At 34.9% G+C, this 19002-nt stretch overlaps 3 protein-coding genes across 9 annotated transcripts; 2 read left to right on the plus strand and 1 right to left on the minus strand.

Moving 5' to 3' along the window:
- Positions 1 to 2290: 2290 nt before the first annotated feature.
- LOC107859701 (phosphatidate cytidylyltransferase, mitochondrial) lies at positions 2291 to 7803 on the plus strand. Of its 5 annotated transcripts, none has more exons than XM_016704788.2 (11): positions 2291 to 2472; positions 2599 to 2708; positions 3103 to 3159; positions 3231 to 3293; positions 3404 to 3472; positions 3544 to 3636; positions 5474 to 5578; positions 5656 to 5733; positions 6031 to 6159; positions 6814 to 6919; positions 7243 to 7803. In XM_016704788.2, exons 2-11 carry the CDS (start codon positions 2601 to 2603, stop codon positions 7428 to 7430), a joined length of 996 nt encoding a protein of 331 aa, XP_016560274.2. In that variant the 5' UTR covers positions 2291 to 2472; positions 2599 to 2600; the 3' UTR covers positions 7431 to 7803. The 5 variants fall into 5 exon arrangements, with proteins under 5 accessions (XP_016560274.2, XP_016560273.2, XP_047263077.1 ...); XM_016704787.2 differs by having other exon boundaries at positions 2291 to 2463; XM_047407121.1 differs by having other exon boundaries at positions 2291 to 2463; positions 3116 to 3159.
- A 342-nt stretch (positions 7804 to 8145) lies between these two features.
- LOC107859699 (pentatricopeptide repeat-containing protein At4g20090) lies at positions 8146 to 18598 on the minus strand. Of its 3 annotated transcripts, XR_001671428.2 has the most exons (3): positions 15933 to 18598; positions 11510 to 11629; positions 8146 to 10294 (listed from the first exon to the last, which is right to left on the minus strand). XR_001671428.2 is itself a non-coding variant. In XM_016704783.2 (2 exons), exon 1 carries the CDS (start codon positions 18374 to 18376, stop codon positions 15935 to 15937), a length of 2442 nt encoding a protein of 813 aa, XP_016560269.2. In that variant the 5' UTR covers positions 18377 to 18598; the 3' UTR covers positions 11655 to 12013; positions 15933 to 15934. The 3 variants fall into 3 exon arrangements, 2 of the variants coding, with proteins under 2 accessions (XP_016560269.2, XP_016560268.2); XM_016704783.2 differs by lacking the exons at positions 8146 to 10294; positions 11510 to 11629 and adding an exon at positions 11655 to 12013; XM_016704782.2 differs by lacking the exons at positions 8146 to 10294; positions 11510 to 11629 and adding an exon at positions 11655 to 12033.
- LOC107859700 (cationic amino acid transporter 5) lies at positions 8440 to 10454 on the plus strand. The gene has a single exon (XM_016704786.2). It carries the CDS (start codon positions 8440 to 8442, stop codon positions 10237 to 10239), a length of 1800 nt encoding a protein of 599 aa, XP_016560272.2. The 3' UTR covers positions 10240 to 10454.
- Positions 18599 to 19002: the final 404 nt, after the last annotated feature.

Consider the following 19002-nt stretch of genomic DNA (forward strand, 5'->3'; position numbering starts at 1 on the left):
TTTTTCCATTTTTTAATTTTTTAAGTGCCCATAATCCTTAAATTCTGGGTTCGCTTTTAAATGAATATAAAATGAGAATTCAATTTGTCTAAATTAACACAAAATTGGTGATTTAACTAATTATGCATTATGAATATCTCTTTTTATGGAATGTCGTTGATTAAACATTGTTCAATTTAGTTACATAACTCGTGGTTATTAAAAAATTTAATGAACATTTTTTATATAATTTTATAATTGTAGAAGAATCAATTTTTAGAACCTGTATTAGCTTGTTAACTATTATGAAGTCACTTGGTTGGTCTTTCGCTAAATTTAATTAATATAATAAAATCAACATAATGATACATCGTTCGATGAGTATTTTAAGAAGAATTAATCTTAGTACAAAATAATTTGTATGAGTTATCTTGTGTTTACTTTGTATAAACTAACTAATTAGTAGGCGCTTGTCCTAAATATTTTTTATTTTATTTAAATTTTATGGAATTGAATATGAAGTTATATTTATTATACCTTTTGCAAAGAATATTTGAAGTAACATCCATACTTGCATATACGTAAAGAGTACACCTTCAAAAGTGAAAATGCATTGAAAAATAAATTACAAACTATTTTTAAAATTTGAAATACAAATTTTAATTTTTTACGATAAAAAAAAATATTTTGAGCAATTAATTACTTTTATAAACCTTACCAATCCTTCATATTAAAAAAAAAAAAAACTGAAATGTACAATTTCTTGAAAAAGGGTGCCTGTAAATGAAAGATTAAAAAATTGAAGGGTAAGTTTGCAAATATTCTCGGCAAACGAAGCAAAAGAAAACCATGGACGCAGTTTTGTTTTCCAATGGATTTTGCATTAACTTTGCCTTAAATAGCATATTGTTTCTCATATCATGAATCTATCACCCTCTAATTGAATTTAGTGCACAAATTAACTTGTCCTTCACTTCAATTAATCTTGTTATGTGATATAAGTAATAAATTTTGATTATTTTTAACAGTATTAAATACTGCCTCCGTTTCATAACAGTTAGCCCCTATAGATTTGGCACGCCCATTAAGAAAAATATTTATTAGAGGGTCATTTTATCAAATTAGCCTTATTAATTATTCTTTGAAAATATAAATTTGAATATATATACAACTTGTTTAGTCATTTAATGTTGATGGTATTATTGGGAGAACATATTAAAATCCTCTTGATTTTATTAAAAGGATAATTAAATTGAAGCAAATATTTTTAGAAAGAGGGTTAACTAAAATGAAACGAAGGACTAAAGAGTACTTGTAAGCTCATAAGTATAGTAAGTATTTCTTTCATTTTCTTTTATTTGTTTCCTAATTACTTGACAATTAAAGAGTACTTGTAAGCTCATAAGTATAGTAAGTATTTCTTTCATTTTCTTTTATTTGTTTCCTAATTAATTGACAATTTCTTTAAAAGTTTATCCTTTCTTGTCTCAAATTATTTATCATGCATATCTTTCACATATCTCTGAAGAAAAAATAAATATTTTTAACTGTTTAATCTTTATTTATATTTTGGGATATAATTTTCCTTCATTAAATATTTACTCTATTTATGTGTCACCCTCTACAACTAAGGTATTTGTAGTCGAATAGTTACTACTAAGGATAGAATAAAAATATATTTTGAACTTTTAATATATAACAAATAATTTGAGACAACTATTTTTTAAAATCACAATCAAGTAATTTGAGATAGGAAAAATATTTATTAAGAAATTATTTTATTACTTATCCGTATGAACTATGTTTCGAAAATCTAATTTCAATAATTATTCCATCCGTCCATCTTCAATAGAGCGAAATGTGTTAGAGAGAAAATTCTGCAATTTGTACACTGTTTCCAGTGTTAAATTAATTGTAAATTTTGAGGAAAAAAGAAGTTAAATTGATTGTAAACTTGTGAATGTAAGTGTATTATTTGTCATTCAAGAGGAATCTTAGCGTAACTGAGAAAGTTACTATCATATAAGATCAAGCGTTCAAAATATAAAAATAACCTCTGACAAAAAATACAAGTAAGACCGTATATATAGGTCCTTAAGATCCGACCCTTTCTCGGGCGAGAGTTTAGTGGACAAAATAAAAGAGAGGAGGAATTTGGTGGGCTATAGCCCAAGATCATGATAAAGGAGTGCTCCAGATAAGCCCAACCAATTATAAGAGATGGGCTTGACTCATATTTGAGCCCAATATCATGATAAAGGAGTGTTCCAGTTGAGCCCAACCCAATTATAAGAGACGGGCTTGACTCATATTTGACTTGGGAGCTATTGCTTCTTCAATGGCAACCCCAAGCACCCCACTTTAAACCCTTCTCATTGAAAAACCCCACAGACTTAATAGAAAATATTCAAAGATTTCACAAATTGTTTGCTAAATTTGTTAAGGGGGCTCAACTTTCTCATGTATGCTACTGATCGTTAACGGGTAAAAAATGTATTATCTTAATTAATTCACTTGTGTCTTCCAGTTGTTTGATAAAATTCCTCTGAGAATATTTCAAGATTTTGCTCCAATTGAACATGTACATTGATTTTTATTTGTTTTGAAATGTTAATGTAGAAATGGTGGGTGAGGATAAAGCTGAGCTAAGGGGTTTGCTTGAAATTCTACCCCCTGTTGAGTTCTGCTGTATATATGGTTCCAAACTCCATCCAAACAATAAAGATGAGGTTTTTTCTACTTCTTTCTGTACTGTATTAGATGTGATTTTGCTTCTTTGAAGTGTTAACCTAATACTCAGTCTGTTTCAATTGGTTTGGTTTATTTTGACTTGACACGAAGTTTAAAAAATTAAAGAAAACCTTTTGAATATTGTGGTATTAAATTAGACATGTTAAATTTACTAAAATGTCCTTTAATCTCGTGCTCTTAAAACTGCAAAGTTAAAATTAAAGGGTTGCTAAAAGAGGAAACAATCATTCTTTTTGAAATGGGCTGAAAAGGAAAGTAGGCCAAACGAGTGATTAGTGAATACATCTCTAGCCACTTCCACTCATGGTTTTGTTTGATCAAGAAGCTCAATGAAGTATTGCAATAGTATATTACTAACAGCTTCTTTGCTAGACATCTATGACAGATCACATTATTGGAGTAGCTGATCCTCGACAATGGCATTCTGAGGTAATTCCTGAATTTTAAGCAACTCTCTATCCATCTTTGTTGTCAAAATCTAACATTTTTCTATAATCCAGAATCTAAATTTGAACAAGGATCACTATGCTTCCTGGCTCGTTCACCTTGGTGGAGCGAGGATGGTGCTCTTTCCTTTCTAGAATTTACTTTGATTTCCCTCATTTTCTTGCAAATTCATATTATTGTTCAGTAATAATTTAACTAGAGATCAATTTGCTTTGCATTGTGTTAGATAAATGATATTGCAAATGACATTGGTGTTGGCGTACACTTCAATCCATTTGTGTCTTGCAACAAGAAGGTATTAACCATTTAATGAAGATGCACTTTCTGTTAACACATTAGAAATTTCATGTTAAGTAACTTTTACAGATGGTCAAGTATGGAGTTGTACGGATGCATGACTTTATTCAAGACATATTGCGATGGGACAGGTTCTATCTCAGCGGTCGTCTGCAGAAACCAGTATGTTTTTTTTTTAGAAGTGCTATTTAAATAACACATTTTACAAAGGAATCGTTTTTCGTATTAGTTACTTTAATGTACGGACTGTTGAATGAATTTAAGTTGGTCAGAATCTTTTGCAATCCTTTTGTGTCTCTTAGTCATTATCGTCGTACTTACAATTCACATGAATTTATTTTCTGTTGTAACTGAATTTGATAAAATTGATGGTATCAGGAATAGGTCTTTGTCTATGACTGACTGGCGTTACTCATTCTAAATACCTATCCGTCAAAGAAGCATGAAATCATCATTTAAGAAATAGCTTGATATCAAGCTGCTGCTAGTTTTTTTCCTTCTCAAAAAAGGAAGTAGCTTTCTTTCGTAGTGTAACAAAAGTTGAGAAAACTTGGTAATGTTTTTATTCCTATTGGTGGTGGTTAAATAAACTTAAGTTGATTAGGATAATATCCATGAGCTCTTGTATGTTCTCTTAGCCATAGGATCTCGCTTTCATGTTACCTAGAGACCAAAAGAATCTAGTCCTCTCTGCTCACTCGTTTGTAGAATCTGCATCTTCTTGATGCTTTTAATGAAGTCATCTTACTTCATCAAAAAAAGAACAAAGAAATATCATAATAACTTTATATTATAATCCTATTTAATACTTCCTAAAATAAATTATAATTCTCTGTTGAATCGACACTAAATAAGTGTACTCCCAGGTGTCTGCTGAAAGTATATAGTGATATAATTGATTCTGGCTTGAAACTACATTTATATGTCAGTCTGCATTTTCTTACAAAACAAATTAGCATGTGCTTTTGAGTTTTGATTGTACACACTGCTAGCTTTTAGGCTCTCTTCTATTAACCTGAAACAGCCTCTAGAAGAAATGCAAGGTAAGGCTGCGTACAATACACCCTTATGGTGGGGCTCTTCCCCGGACACCGCGCATAGCGGTAGCTTTAGTGCACCGGGCTGCCCCCTTTTTTTTTTTTTTTTTTTCTATTAACCTGAAAACGAAAAATCCATTTAGTCACATGGAGAAGTGAAAAGTTCAATGAGCACGTATGGTAACTTGTTAAATTCTCAAAGATACTCCCAACACGAGTGTTAAAATGATGAATTTCAGTTGGTGGAAATATTCGATTGAGATGCTTTGTTTCTTCTGTGTATGTCTGCGCAAAGATTTTAGACTTCCAATAACTTGACATTTGACCACCAAAGCGCTCTATGTTGTATCACAGTTTGCAACTCGTTGCAAAATGGAACCTCTATGTTACTCCTGTCTGGTTGTTGGTTTCCTTCTTAATTATATTAGATTGGTGTCTTAGTGCCTTTTGCTTAATTTTTATCAGACACTTCAATGATTTCTAGTTGGGTAGTCACGGCTGAACTAATGTGCTTCCTGATTCTAAGTCTACTGTGGATTGAAAATATAGAAATGTTTCAGCAGAGACTAAAAACACTAGGTGGTTCTTCGCACCTGTTCTAGCCTTGGTGAACGGTGGACAGAGTTACCTGGTACCTGCTGCTGCTGGTGGGAGGTGGAAGGTATCCCGTGGCTTTTGTCGAGTTGCGCGAAAGCTGGCCCGGACACCACAGTTATCAAAAAATAATATATAGAAATGTTCCTGATAAAAAAATAATAGAATATATACAGAGAGAGAGAGAGAGAAAGAACTGTCTGCTTCTCTAAATTATAACATATGATGCATTCAACAGATTTTGTTCGACCGACTATTAGTTTCATACTCGGTCATAATATTCTGAATTTCTTTGTTGGCTCCTTTTTTGCTTGTAGTGGTGCTGGTGAACGTTTCTCAGCCGTAACGTACATTTACTTCCAACTCAGGTGAACATTCTTGTGGATAAATTGGATATAAAAAATGTGAACACTGTGAACCTGAAAGCCGCAACTTCTGCTGCTCTTCTCCTTTTGCCATCAAAATTCACGGAGGTTGGTCTCTTTATTCATTTCTTGTCAATTGGTACAGGAACATAACACATGCCACTTGGAATTTGGTGTTTATGCAGGAAGATTTATATGCCAAAATCTGTAGCCTCTCATATATGGGTGACTTGCGTATGCTTTTTGCAGAGGACAAAAATAAGGTAGATCAGACATTTTGAGTGGGCCTAAATTTTAGATTTTTGTGGCCCCAACTGTAACACATGAAAGCATCATTCTACGTATAAGATCAAAGTGTAATTGGGTAGTTTCTCAATTTTATAGCTGATATTACGTCCAGCAGATCAATGCATATCAATTATTATACATATCTTATATACAGGATATCCCATTTGGACTAGAATTCAAACACCAACTTTTAGCATAGTATCCCACATTAAGTGATTGAATAGATTCTCTTATTCTGTGTGCATGAAATTCTTCACTACATATTGAGCCAGGTGAAGAAAATTGTACGAGGACAGTTTTATTTATTTGAGGAAATGTATAAGCCATTTCTGGAAGAATATGAGGCCAATAACTTGTTGAGATTTTCATCAGCTGGTGATAAGCAAGTAAACATATTTCAGGTCTCTTTTCTTAAATCTTTGCCTCTTGTTTCTTCCTTGTCATGGTTAATTCTTCTGAATGGTGCTGATAATTCTTTTGTAATAAATGTGTCTTAATATGGAAACATATTTATATCCATGGACCGCGATAGAACACATTTTTCCTACTGAAGCATAAAAAATAGTATGGTGTCAATGGGTGATCAAGAATATATGCATGAGTCATGCTGATGGTTGTTGCTCGTTACTTTCCATGTGTAATGGTAATTTTCGGGCCTTGAATGGTAACCTCTGGGGTCGGAGAAGTCCATCTTTTGTATTCTGAACATTTCTCAAATAGCTGCAAAATCATATGCTTTCATGACTTGTCAATTAGAGCTTTGAATGCCACAAAGTCCCTTGCATGAAAATTAGTTTGTACTTTTACATGATTGCAATTTGTACACTTTTCTGGTCATTGAGTCAATCTCGATTTTTGAGTTCCCTCTCGACGTTTTCATATTGCTTTTGGTGGTACATCCATATGAGATTCCTTGACTGCACAAGCACGTCTTTTCTTTCGGATGGATCCGAGGAGATTGATTTTGATTACACCACTGTCGAGATAGTGTAAATAGGAAAAATCAAGGTCAACTCAATCTCAAGGGTTGACATATTTTAGTGTATCCTAATCAGGATTGTGGATTATCTGCTGCTTCCACCTTGGTTTCTTCTCTTCCTTCATCTATCAGAAGTGATATGGCCATGAAACTTGGAGATAAGAGAATTGTGGATGACTCTGGTACGTATTTCACTGCAAAAAAGAGTGGATTTTCTGGAAAGAAAATTATCTTAAAAAATGCCTGTTCTTTCAGATTTTGTTTCTTGTTAGTAGTTCCTGTTGAGTTGTGTCTAACTGCCTCATTGGTGAAGATACACTTTTATTTAGTTATTTTAGGTTTGTAGCTCTCATGTTTTAATCCAGATACCATGTTGGATTGTGCTTGTCTATCTCTAGAGAAAAGACACTTCTATTTAGGTTATATTAGTTCTTGCGGTAAGCTCTTATAATGTTCCCTCCTAAGCTAAAGCAAATCATTTCACCTGTGCCATATTTTCTTGTAGGTAGAGTTAGACAAGTAGTGATTGGTTCAAAAGAACAGGCTGCTGAGTGCATGAAGAGGCTAGTTAGACGTAGGGTTATGTTTTCTAGCACGAGGCAAGCTGCTGCAGGTTTATTGACTGCTGGTGCTGTTCATGGAGTGAGATATGTCGCAAACAAGATGTGCAAGGCTTGGAAATCTCGGGTGTAATGCGTTAATTTTGCTTCGTTTTCTTGGGTGACATCACTGCTTTTTAACTGCTTCAGACATGGGGATTTAGCAACAACTAGAGTCGCATCTAATGACATGCTGTTCACCCATAGAGTTCTTAGCATGGAGACTTTGCCGACTCTCCTGCTGCTTTTTCAAAATCAGCAAATAGAATAGAGAGGGAAAATAACCAACCACCCCATTAAGATTTTTCTTCTGAAGTTTTCTGTTCATTTTATCTTTTCTTTCATCTTTCCGAAGTTGGGAAGAGTTCTTCAGGGAAGGTGAAGCTGTTATATGATTTACAACGTCCTAATGTACCAGTTAAAGATGTTAATCAATGGTTCTAAACAAGGAACTGCTATTGTTTGTGTGTGTGTGTTTATCTTGCACAACAATTCAACTCTAGCTTTGCCTTGCTGGTTCAGGATGTGCATTCAATGATGAAAATTAACTGTAATAGAACCTAAGAGAACGAAAATTAACAGTAGTACAACCACACGAAGAGCATGTAAATATCACTGCAATAATGTTGCAGGAGTTATTGGAATTACACTGGTTATGTTATCGTTGTAATGTTGCAAAATTAACGGAGTACTATAATATAAGACAAATAATCCAGCCTGTTACTCTTCCTATTTCCAGGCTAATTTATTGGTGCTGTCCCATCTCTTGACATATGACATAAGACTATTCCACGTTAGTCCAAGGGAGAGAAAATGGATTGTTGATAATTTCAATAAAGATGCACATTATGACACTCAACTGTACCTATCCATAAATGACATGCCCAATTTTCCATTGGCTCCTTTTTTATCCTATAGACCATACGGCATAAAACAAAAAAACGGCTTGTTTAAAGTTAGCAACATTTGGCTCATTGGCGACCTTATCAACAACAATAATTGAAGACATGGGAATCCTCCATCAAGAAAATGAACCTATAAGCAGTAGAGGTCAACGGACATCCCAAATGAGCTAGTAGTTACTAGCCTTTAGTAACAGTATAATGAGTCCTGAAAGGCATAAAATAACAGTAATGGACTCTGCTGGTGAAATGGGAGATGAGATACAACCAAGAAGTTACTGGAGATGGAGCAAACAAGATTTCTTCCCAGAAGATTCTTTTCAGAATTGGAGCGCATATCGATTAGCACTGTCACACACAGTTACCAGATTGAAGGACCGAGTTGCAAGCTGTTCTGAGGACGCTGATGAGATTGAGGAGCTAAAGAAACAGAGTGAGAATGAGATGAAACGTTGCCTTAGTTGGTGGGATCTCACCTGGTTTGGCTTTGGCTCCGTTATTGGAGCAGGTATCTTCGTACTCACTGGCCAAGAAGCTCACGAGCATGCCGGACCAGCTATTGTTTTATCCTATGTGGCTTCTGGCATTTCAGCAATGCTCTCTGTCTTCTGCTACACAGAATTTGCAGTAGAAATTCCTGTAGCAGGAGGGTCATTTGCATACATCAGAGTAGAACTGGGAGACTTTGCAGCCTTTATAACAGCAGGAAACATAATTCTTGGATCCATTGCTGGTGGAGCGGTGGTAGCAAGAGCCTGGACTTCTTACTTTACAGCTCTCTTGAATCGTCATCCAAACTCCTTACGTATACATACAAATCTCACAGACGGGTTCAACTTACTAGATCCAATAGCTGTTGCAGTTCTAGTGATTACATCAATAATTGCAATAAGCGGCACTAGAAGAACTTCATACTTCAACTGGATTGCATCAGCAGTAAATATGGTGGTGATTTTATTTGTCATAGTTGCTGGATTTGTTCATGCCAATACCTCCAATTTGACACCCTTTATGCCACATGGTGCCAAAGGTATCTTCGTTGCAGCAGCAATAGTGTATTTTGCATATGGAGGTTTTGACAACATCGCAACCATGGCAGAGGAAGCAAAAAATCCATCCAAAGATATACCACTAGGATTGCTAGGATCAATGTCAATTATCACCCTGATATATTGCTTGATGGCACTTTCACTGAGTATGATGCAAAAGTATACAGATATAGACCCTAACGCCGCCTATGCTGTTGCATTTCAACGCGTGGGGATGAAATGGGCAAAATACCTGGTTGCCCTTGGAGCTCTGAAGGGGATGACCACTGTCCTTTTGGCAGGAGCAATTGGACAGGCTCGCTATGCCACTCATATTGCACGAGTTCACATGATTCCACCATGGTTTGCACTTGTTCACCCCAAGACAGGAACTCCCATAAATGCAACTCTCTTGATCAGACTTGCAAGTGCCTGTATAGCGTTATTTTCAAGTCTGGATGTCTTGTCAAGTTTGTTATCTGTAAGCAGCCTTCTTACATCCACGATGATGGCTGTTGCTCTGCTTGTGAGGAGATACTATGTCAGAGGTATCACCCCCCGGAATAATCTTTTGAAGCTAACTTTCTTAGTACTGGTCATAATTGTATCCTCCGTTGGGACTTCTGCTTACTGGGGACTGGACCCTAATGGTTGGCTTGGTTACACAGTAACTGTTCCCCTTTGGTTCCTGGCAACTTTGGCAATTTCGGTTCTTTTGCCACAGGAAAGAATACCAAAAGTCTGGGGAGTCCCACTGGTTCCATGGTTACCATCCCTCTCAGTTGCAATAAACTTGTTTCTCATGGGATCATTAGGAGCTCAGGCATTTATAAGATTTGGCATATGCACAGTTGTAATGCTGATATATTATGTTATTTTTGGCCTCCATGCAACTTATGACATAGCTCATCAACCAAAGAAGCCAACGTCTTCTAAGATCTCAGAAGACGACATAGAAAAACCCAAGGCATAAGTTTTTTTTTATACCTACAATGAAATCTGGGACTTGAGCTCCATCACACTTAATCCTGCAATCATTAGATTTATGTTCTATGAAGTCGTCAAGACCAGACAGAATCCTATCATTATGAATAATGAAAACTGTCTAGTGTCTACCACAGTTCATGTTAGAGAAACATATTCTCAAGAATCTCAATTACAGTCAAGTAATTGTTGACCCTTTTTAAATTTTTACTTTAAAACCAAGTAATATATTAGCAAATGCTTGTCGTACTTCAATTTGGAAAATATTAAGAAATAGAAATATTTCCAGTTTACTAGAAAAAAGAATTTTATCGCTGTCTAAATAAAAAATAACGATGGGGCTACTATGATAAAACGAGATTAAGGGTGCGTTAGATATGGAGACCTATTTTCTCATGTTCGTTTGGTTAACATTTTGGAAAATATTTTCTTTCGGAAAACAAGCTCCTTGAAAATAAGTGGCAATGTTTCTCTTCAATGAAAGTAGGGAAAACAAGCGACAATGTCTCCTACCACTCTCAAAATCACCCACCCTACCAAATTGCACGCCCACCTCCCACCCCCACAATTTTTAAATTTTTTCTACCCCATCCCCACCCTCATCTCGCTCACCACCCCCAAATTTTTGTTAATTTTTTTAATTATCTTTCTGTAACCCAGTCCCACCTTATCCCACCACAACACCCTCTCCCTCTTCACCCCGCCCCGACCACAATATGCATCACTCTACCACAGCCATTCACATTGGTTGTGTTATAATATACAAATGTTTTTAGGATGGTAATATTTACTTCATTACTTGCGTATCGAACACAAGAAAGTAATTAACAAACAACTTGTTTTCCAAGAAAATATTTTCAAGGAAAAGATTTTGCTCCATACCGAATAGACCCTAAGAAGAAAAAAAATTACTTCCCACTTTTTAATTAGTTAAAAAGAAAAGAAGCAAGAAAAACGCTCTTTAAAAATAAGATTTTTATTAGGTCCAAAAATGCTCTTGTTGTTAATAGTTTGGCTCAAAAATGCCCTTGATGTTAATAGTTTGATAGCAGGGGCATTTTTGGACCAAACTATTTATGGAGGGCATTTTTGTCCAATTTCGTTTAAGGGCATTTTTGACCCTTTTCCGTAAACAGAAAAAAGGAGAGCTGCTGCAGGAGGGAAAGCATGTAAAGTAAGAAAATAAACTTCAGCACATAGGAAAGACATTCTAATTTCTAAATCAAGAGCAAAGGTAGATTTAAATATTGCAAACTCACTTCAATGAACCAGTAGAGTTTGTACCGTTTTCAAATTATCTTGAACTTTTCTAAAACCTGTGCAATGCTTCTTAGAAAGCATCAATACCAATTCAGGCCACATTTCTGAGTGCCACTTATCTGACAAAAAATACCCTCCAAAAAGTTACTATCTTTGCACAATGATCATTCATAAACTTGCCAATAAGTTGGATCCATATTATCCCAAATACTTTATATCCAGTCAAAAAAAGAGCATATTTGATGGATAAATGAACCCAGAAAATGTTAACAAGCATAATAATTCAAAAAATCAGAATTATCTGATATCTAAAAACTTTCAATTACTAGATTAAACAGTAACTTCATTCGCTGCAACCACTGGAATTGTCATCTTCTACTGCTTTTCGTGTTTCAACCGATTGTATGTCATGAATGCATCATCTGATGACCCTTGGAGTTCTCACTGCAACTTTTTACTTGGTTTCAAGCTTCCCATATGCAACCGCCACACTCACAATATTTCTTTCACCCACCAGTGTGATCTTAAGTTAGGTGCGAAAAATAATAATTAAATAATGGTTTTACCACAAGAAAATTACATTAATATATGCAAGATGCACCATCATAACATTTAGTTCCTTTACCGATAGAAAGAACAACAGATATTGGTATAAGCATTCACCTAATAACACAGCATATACTTACAGAAATTTACTTAAATGCGTGTAGAAAGCTTTTTCACTTGTGAAGTGGAATAGTTGAGAGAGAAATGTTAGAGGAAAATGCACATGTAACGACCCTCCCTGTTGTTTGTGAAATTTTCTCTTCTCTATTTTAGCGTTTTACGTAGTTGGTACATAATTTATGACTTATGGTGATGAGTAGTACCAATTCTTGAGGTGTTTGAAAGTTTTGGGTATTTTTAATAATTGTTTAATTAATAAATTAATGGGTCAAAATAACTATTTATTTATTTATTTATGTGTAGTTAGTATAAGAATTGAATTAAGTAGAAAGGACTTACCCTGTATAACAATAATATAATACCCCAGAAGTGTGAAACAAAAGCAGTGGCTGGGCGCAACAGTTAGCAGACCATATTTTTTCATTCGTGGCTGTGGAAAGGGTCTCTCGACATCCCCAGGTTAGAAAAATTGAGCAAATTACTACTTTGTTTGATAATGGCGTGAGGGGTTAAGGCATGGGGTAAGTTGGTGTTTAATGATCTTGCAATTATTTCCCAAACATTGAAAGGTAGTTAGTGGAAAATAATGATAACAATCGTTACCTGAAATGATTGAAAAGTGGCAAGTAAGAATCTGTAAGGAAATTGATCAAACTTTTGTTACTACCGTATGCTGCCAACGTTTTTGTTTTCATTAGGTTGTAGAAAAGTTAGAAGATTAATTATGTATAAATGATTAAAGCTTAAGTTGTTAATGATTAGTGGACTATTCGTCCTTATTAAGAATTGGGAAGATTGACAATTTGGTTGGCAGTTTGAGGATTAAGAAAAATAGTGAACGAATTGCATGCTTCGTTCGCTTTTATTTTATTTTATTTTATTTTATGTTTTCTTCGAGAATTGTAGTATTAATTTCTTACCGTATTTACAATTATAGTTGTGATACAATTAGGTTTTAGGTCTAGAATTTTAGGAGTATAAATTTATAAAATGGGTGTTATAGATTTCTATTCATGCGAGAATTATATTTTTGAACAGATTTGGACCTTTCGAAAACTTTACGGAAGGGCAAGACCTTGACAAATTAGCTCGCGTTTGAATTCTTCGGTTGAGGTAGGTTACGGTTTAATTGGAGTTTAGACTCAACTTAATTGTGTGTAGGCTCTTAAATTGGATACTTGTTGATTGGTATTCGGACATGCTTGAAATTGTTGATGCGTGTAAAAATGTTTATTGAAAATTTACTTGATGGATTTATCTTATGACTTTATGACTTTAAGTGTACTTGTAAACTTGACACATTGTATTGTATGTTGTGAGGTTGTGTAAACTGATATTGATAATACTTATATATGTTGGATCGGGTATCACGCCAGTACGGATATATTTATGTTGGATCAGGTACCACGCCGGTACGGATATATTTATGTTGGATCGGGTATCACGCCGGTACGGATATATTTATGTTGGATTGGGTACCATGCCGGTACGTTTACATTTATGTTGGATCGGGTACCACGCCGGTACATTTATATTTATGTTGGATCGGGTACCACGTCGGTACGGTATATGAACATAGATTGTTCCTTGCAGGTCATGACTATTTGGGCAAAAATAAGTCCCATAGCATGTATGTACATAATTGTGTTGATTCTGTGGATGTTTACAGTATGGTTGAGCACTGTTTGACCTGTCGTCGTTGTAATGTTGATTCATTGAGTATTTGTTATGTGATGAAGCTAATCTACTTGTTATTTGATTTATGTTGTTTGCATATTATTAAGTTGAGTTGACCTACCAGTACATAGTGGTTTGTACTGATACTACCCTGTACTCTCCTTTTGTTGAGTGCAAAAAGTGTTCTAGGCTCAAACATGACCTCACCTCTAGAGTTTGATAGCAGATCTTGATCCAAGGATGAGCACTCCGTCTCCAGGCTGCCATGGGTCATCTTATTTGTTCTTGTTCATATTTCGGACAATGAAACATTCTTTATTTACTTTATTTTTGGATATCACTTTAGATATGATCCTTGTTAGTAGTTCTTGTACGATGACTTTCGGGTCTTGGAAATTTTAGTAAGTAGTTTGTTTGACTTCCGCATTAATAATGATTAGTCCTGGATTATTGTTATTATGTTGAATTTTATAATAATATCATCTTAATATTGACTAAGTGTTTGGGTAATGATTCGGTTTAGATGGTTCTCCCACAGAATGATTAGTGTGGGTGCCACTCATGGCCATTTGGGTGGTGACAGCACAGAAGAGTGACCTGCAGCCTGGTAGTACTTTGTTATGGATTCAGCAAATCAATACCTAGTAGCTTCAGCTCAGTGGTAGTCACTCTGTAAAAACTATCATTTGTTCTGTTTTTTTCTGTCCAGTTATTTTTTTTTCCCTGAGAAAAATGTTCCGCTGATGTATAAGGGATGAAGCTAGGTTATACAAAAACATGGACAATCTAATTGCTCTTTCTTAGCACATTTCTAGAGTAACTCTGAGTGTTATAAAAAGCTGGTTTTAACATTGAAACTGTTTGTTTCTCTTGCACTTCAAAATAAGAACTTGTCTATGTCATTACCAGTTTCATAAAAAAAAAGAAAAAAGAACTTGCCTATGATTAGCTCCAGCCTCTCTATACAAAAAGGAATGCTTTCAGATAAAGCCCACGGATCTTTATTGTTGGTAGAAAGCAAAATCTCATCCATTGTTTGATATCTAATGATACATTATCAGTCAAATACAAAATATCTACAGCTTATTTCAAATCCAAAACATTTTTTCACAAGAAACAAAGTAAATCAACATTTGGTATCAGCATTTACAATAGACTTTGATAACCCCTGCTATTCACACTCTCTCTTACCACAGGGAATATTATATAAGAAAAAATAAGCAAACGGAATTTTGAACTTACTTCATAAGATATACACAGAAACTTTGTTGGCATTTTCTCTCTCGCATAATTGAACATTATAGTACACGTCTTGATACAAATTTAAACAAAGAGGAAGCAAAAGGTAAATAAGAAATGTAAACAACTCTTTCTAGGCTCACTAAATCATTTCTAAATGATCGTGAATGACTAAAGGTATTGAATTATCATCAATTTTCAAAACTGGCGCGTAACAAATTTGTGGATTAGAACTTTTAGATTTCAAATCTAACAGATTGGTAAGAAAGTAAAGAAGAAAATATTCAATGCCGTAGACACTTTCTTTTAATATCCTTTTTGATGAAGTTAGTAGTTTCATTGCTGGCATCGAGCAGATGCAAACGACTACAATATGTACGATAACAAAATATGGGCTATGCTAAGACCAAGGTCACAACAAAGTTCAAAAAATTGTCAGGGGAATCTACAAGGGATACAACTTGCTTTTTAATATCCTAATGACTTAACAATGCTAGATTATCAAAATTGTGAGGTTTCTGTATCCACTTAAGAGCTTTATATAAATAATATCATTTCTGTTAGATACACGTGCAACAGACATGCATTTAGACTAACAGAAAAACAGAACATTAAACTATGGATGTAAGTGTCTGTTTGGAAATAAGCAGTCGTCCTGTCATTGTGTAATTGTTTGATGTATCAAGTAGAACGATCCAAGTTCTGAAATGTACAGAATGGATCTTCTGAAAGAATCTCATGTCCATGTCCATGTCCTCTTTATCCTCTTACGAGCAATGTGCTCACGGGAAACAAAAGTTTCAGAATATTGCATTTTTGCAACCAAATGAAAAAACTAACCTCTAATGTCGGATGAAAAGGTCACTCCAACACTTGTTAATAGCTCCTTGAACCTTCTTTGGCTTGCAAAGTTCTCGAATAATCATTTCCCAAGTAGACGACTTGGGATAAAGAAATTTTTGAAGCATCACTTCTATAATTGTTGAAGCTCCTACAATTCTCTGCCGCCTGTACAGTTGAAGCACAAGCTTATCCAGAAAATCTTCTGCATCTTGGGATGGATTTTCTTTTTCATTTAAGGTTTTCAAGAAAATATTACATGTAATTGTGTCAGGATCACAACCTTGATCCAACATCGTATTCAATAGATTAACTGCTAGAGAAATTCTATCCGCCTTGCATAAAGCATTAAGAATTATATTAAATGCTATTACGTCAGGCTGAAAATCAGATCCTCTACATAGCATCTCATTGAAGAGTCTCAATCCCTGGTCCACAGACCCAGCATTGCAAAGGCCGTGAATCATTGAACTATAAGCCACGGCATCAGGGACCAATCCTTTGCCTAACATGTGCTTCCATACCATCATAGCCTCTTTGAGCTTCCCATCTTGACACAGTCCATGGATGAGTACACTGTAGCAGATTTCATTGCACGTGATACCACCGGTTTCTTTCCATAGAAGTATAGCCTTGTTGCTATCACCGGTTTTAAAATAACATTTCATCAGAGAGCAGTAAGTAAAAGCATTGGGACTGCAACCCATTTTAATCATCTCAGAAAGGATCTCCTTAGCTACGTCTGGTCTGCCTTCCCGACACAAGCCATCTATAAAAGCGGAATAAGTAACTGTATTAGGCTTCACTCCCTTTTCTATCATTTCCTTCCATATTTTTACCGCCTCTTCAGGTTTTCCCTCCTTGAACAACCCACTAACTAGTGCTGAGTAGACATATTCATTTGCCAGATGCCCTTTCTCCTGCATTGCCAACAAGATCTGCACACCATCAGTTGCTCTTCCTTGCTTAACAAACCCATTGATAATCGTTCCATAGGTTACATCAGTTGGTACATACTTATCTGACACCATTCTACCCAATAAATTAACAGCTTTCTCCAATTTACCTTTCAGGCATAACCCATGTATAAGTGTGTTATATGTCACTTCATTCGGAACACACCCTTTAAGAAACATGTTATCCACAAGCTTAGCAGCTCGAGCCAAGTCACCTTTCCGACAAAGCCCATTAATCAACACATTAAATGTTACTGGAACAGGAAAACATCCCTCTATCTGCATTTCATCCAAAAGAATAACTGCCTCGTCAATCCGGTCAACCTTACACAACCCATCCATCAAAGTACAGTACGTATAAACATCCGGTTCACATTTCCAAGTGCCCATTTCTCTGAACACCTCCATAGCTCTATCAACCCTCCGAAGCTTACACAAGGTCTTAATAACTAAATTAAAAGAAAGCACATTTGGCATAATATTCCTATTATTATTCACAACATCTGCATAAAAATCCAATGCACGACGATATAACCCCGTCTGAACTATCACATTAAAAACAGAATTAAATGACTTCACAGTTTGTTTACATTTAAACTCATCCACCATTCTTTCAAACAATTCAACAGCTTTTTCAGGCAATCGAGCCTTTCCATAAGCTCTAAACACTACAATAAAACTCTTCTCAATAAAGACTCTTTTTTCAAATTTCATTCTATCAAAAACCATCTCTACAGACCTGAAATCCCCAGAATTAGCATACTTCTCAATAAGAGAATAAAATGTAGAATCACCCAATTTAAAAGAACCCAACTTTGGTGCCTCTTTGAATAACTTGTCTGAAATTGGTACTTCCACTTCATTTTCAAAAGAACCCAACTTTGGTGCCTCCTTAAACAACTTATCTGAAACTGGTACTTCCACTTCTGTTTCAAAAGAACCCAACTTTGGAGGTTCTTTAAACAAACTGTCTGAAATTGGTACTTCCATTTCAATTTCAAAAGAACCCAACTTTGGTGCCTCCTCAAACAACTTATCTGAAACAGGTACTTCCACTTCTGTTTCAAAAGAACCCAACTTTGGAGGCTCTTTAAAAAAATTGTCTGACACAGGTACTTTCATATCAGTTTCAAGAGAACCCAACTTTGGTGTTTCTTTAAATAACTTATCTGCAATTCGTACTTCCATTTCAGTTTCAAAAGAACCCAACTTTGAGGTTTCTTCAAACAACTTATCTGAAACAGGTCCTTCCATTTCAGTTTCAAGAAAACCCAAGTTGGGTTTTGATGCAACTTTATCAAAAGGGGTAACTTCTACTTCAGTTTTACAAGAATTAAAGCAGTTATCAGAAATGGGTATTTCCATTTCAGGTCCACAGAAGGGGTTAGAAAGTGCTGAAAAGAAATGGGTAACGGTGAATTTAGAGAAAGACTTACATGGGATTAACTTTGAGGTGAAGTGTTTGGTAGTGGAAATGTTAAAGAGCATGCCTTTTTCAACTCAGATTTCTCATCCAGAAACACCAAAAGCTTATTGTAATGATCATGTATGTATATATTGGGTTTAAAGTTTATAATCAAGAATCCTTGGAGAAAGCTCAAGAAAATGAAGAAGCTCTCTGTAGTCTGACGAGGAAGAAGAGTAGGGCAGAAAACGGGTGGGGAGTGTCTCTCTTTAATTCTTTTTCCTTCAATTTTTTAAGTACTATTTATAATTTTAATATTAAGAATTACATATATACACAAATTTAAGTTACATAATTACAAAAAATTCCCAATTGGTAAAATAATTACACAAATTTCATAATAATTACAAAAATCCCTTTATTTGGTATTTTCTTTCTCCTCAATATTATACATGTAACAACCGATTTTTTGCTTCCGTCTTTTACTCCCTTATGCTTCCAATATCAAGCTGATTTTTACTCCATTTTTGAAACTCCTCTTTTACGGCATACTTGAAGTAACCTCTACTTGTGGTTATCAAATTGTAAGTTATTCAACAGTTAATTGTTTTTAATATTGTACTTCATTAATTTTTTTTAATTTTTTTTTTGTTCAACTTTATCAATTCAGGGATTTTCCGTTTTTGTTTTTTCGCATGTTCAAATTATA

This window comes from Capsicum annuum, chromosome 2 (genome assembly GCF_002878395.1).
Source record: "Capsicum annuum cultivar UCD-10X-F1 chromosome 2, UCD10Xv1.1, whole genome shotgun sequence".
NCBI classification, from domain to species: domain Eukaryota; kingdom Viridiplantae; phylum Streptophyta; class Magnoliopsida; order Solanales; family Solanaceae; genus Capsicum; species Capsicum annuum.

What these genes read in the sequence shown, in the direction of transcription:
- LOC107859701 (XM_016704788.2), top strand. Translation starts at nt 2,601, where the DNA reads ATGGTGGGTGAGGATAAAGCTGAGCTAAGGGGTTTGCTTGAAATTCTA. An exon ending in TTGTGTCTTGCAACAAGAAG is followed by an intron (nt 3,473 to 3,543) that starts GTATTAACCATT and finishes TAACTTTTACAG; the next exon opens with ATGGTCAAGTATGGAGTTGT. An exon ending in GAGAATTGTGGATGACTCTG is followed by an intron (nt 6,920 to 7,242) that starts GTACGTATTTCA and finishes ATTTTCTTGTAG; the next exon opens with GTAGAGTTAGACAAGTAGTG.
- LOC107859700 (XM_016704786.2), top strand. Translation starts at nt 8,440, where the DNA reads ATGAGTCCTGAAAGGCATAAAATAACAGTAATGGACTCTGCTGGTGAA.
- LOC107859699 (XM_016704783.2), bottom strand. Translation starts at nt 18,376, where the DNA reads ATGCTCTTTAACATTTCCACTACCAAACACTTCACCTCAAAGTTAATC.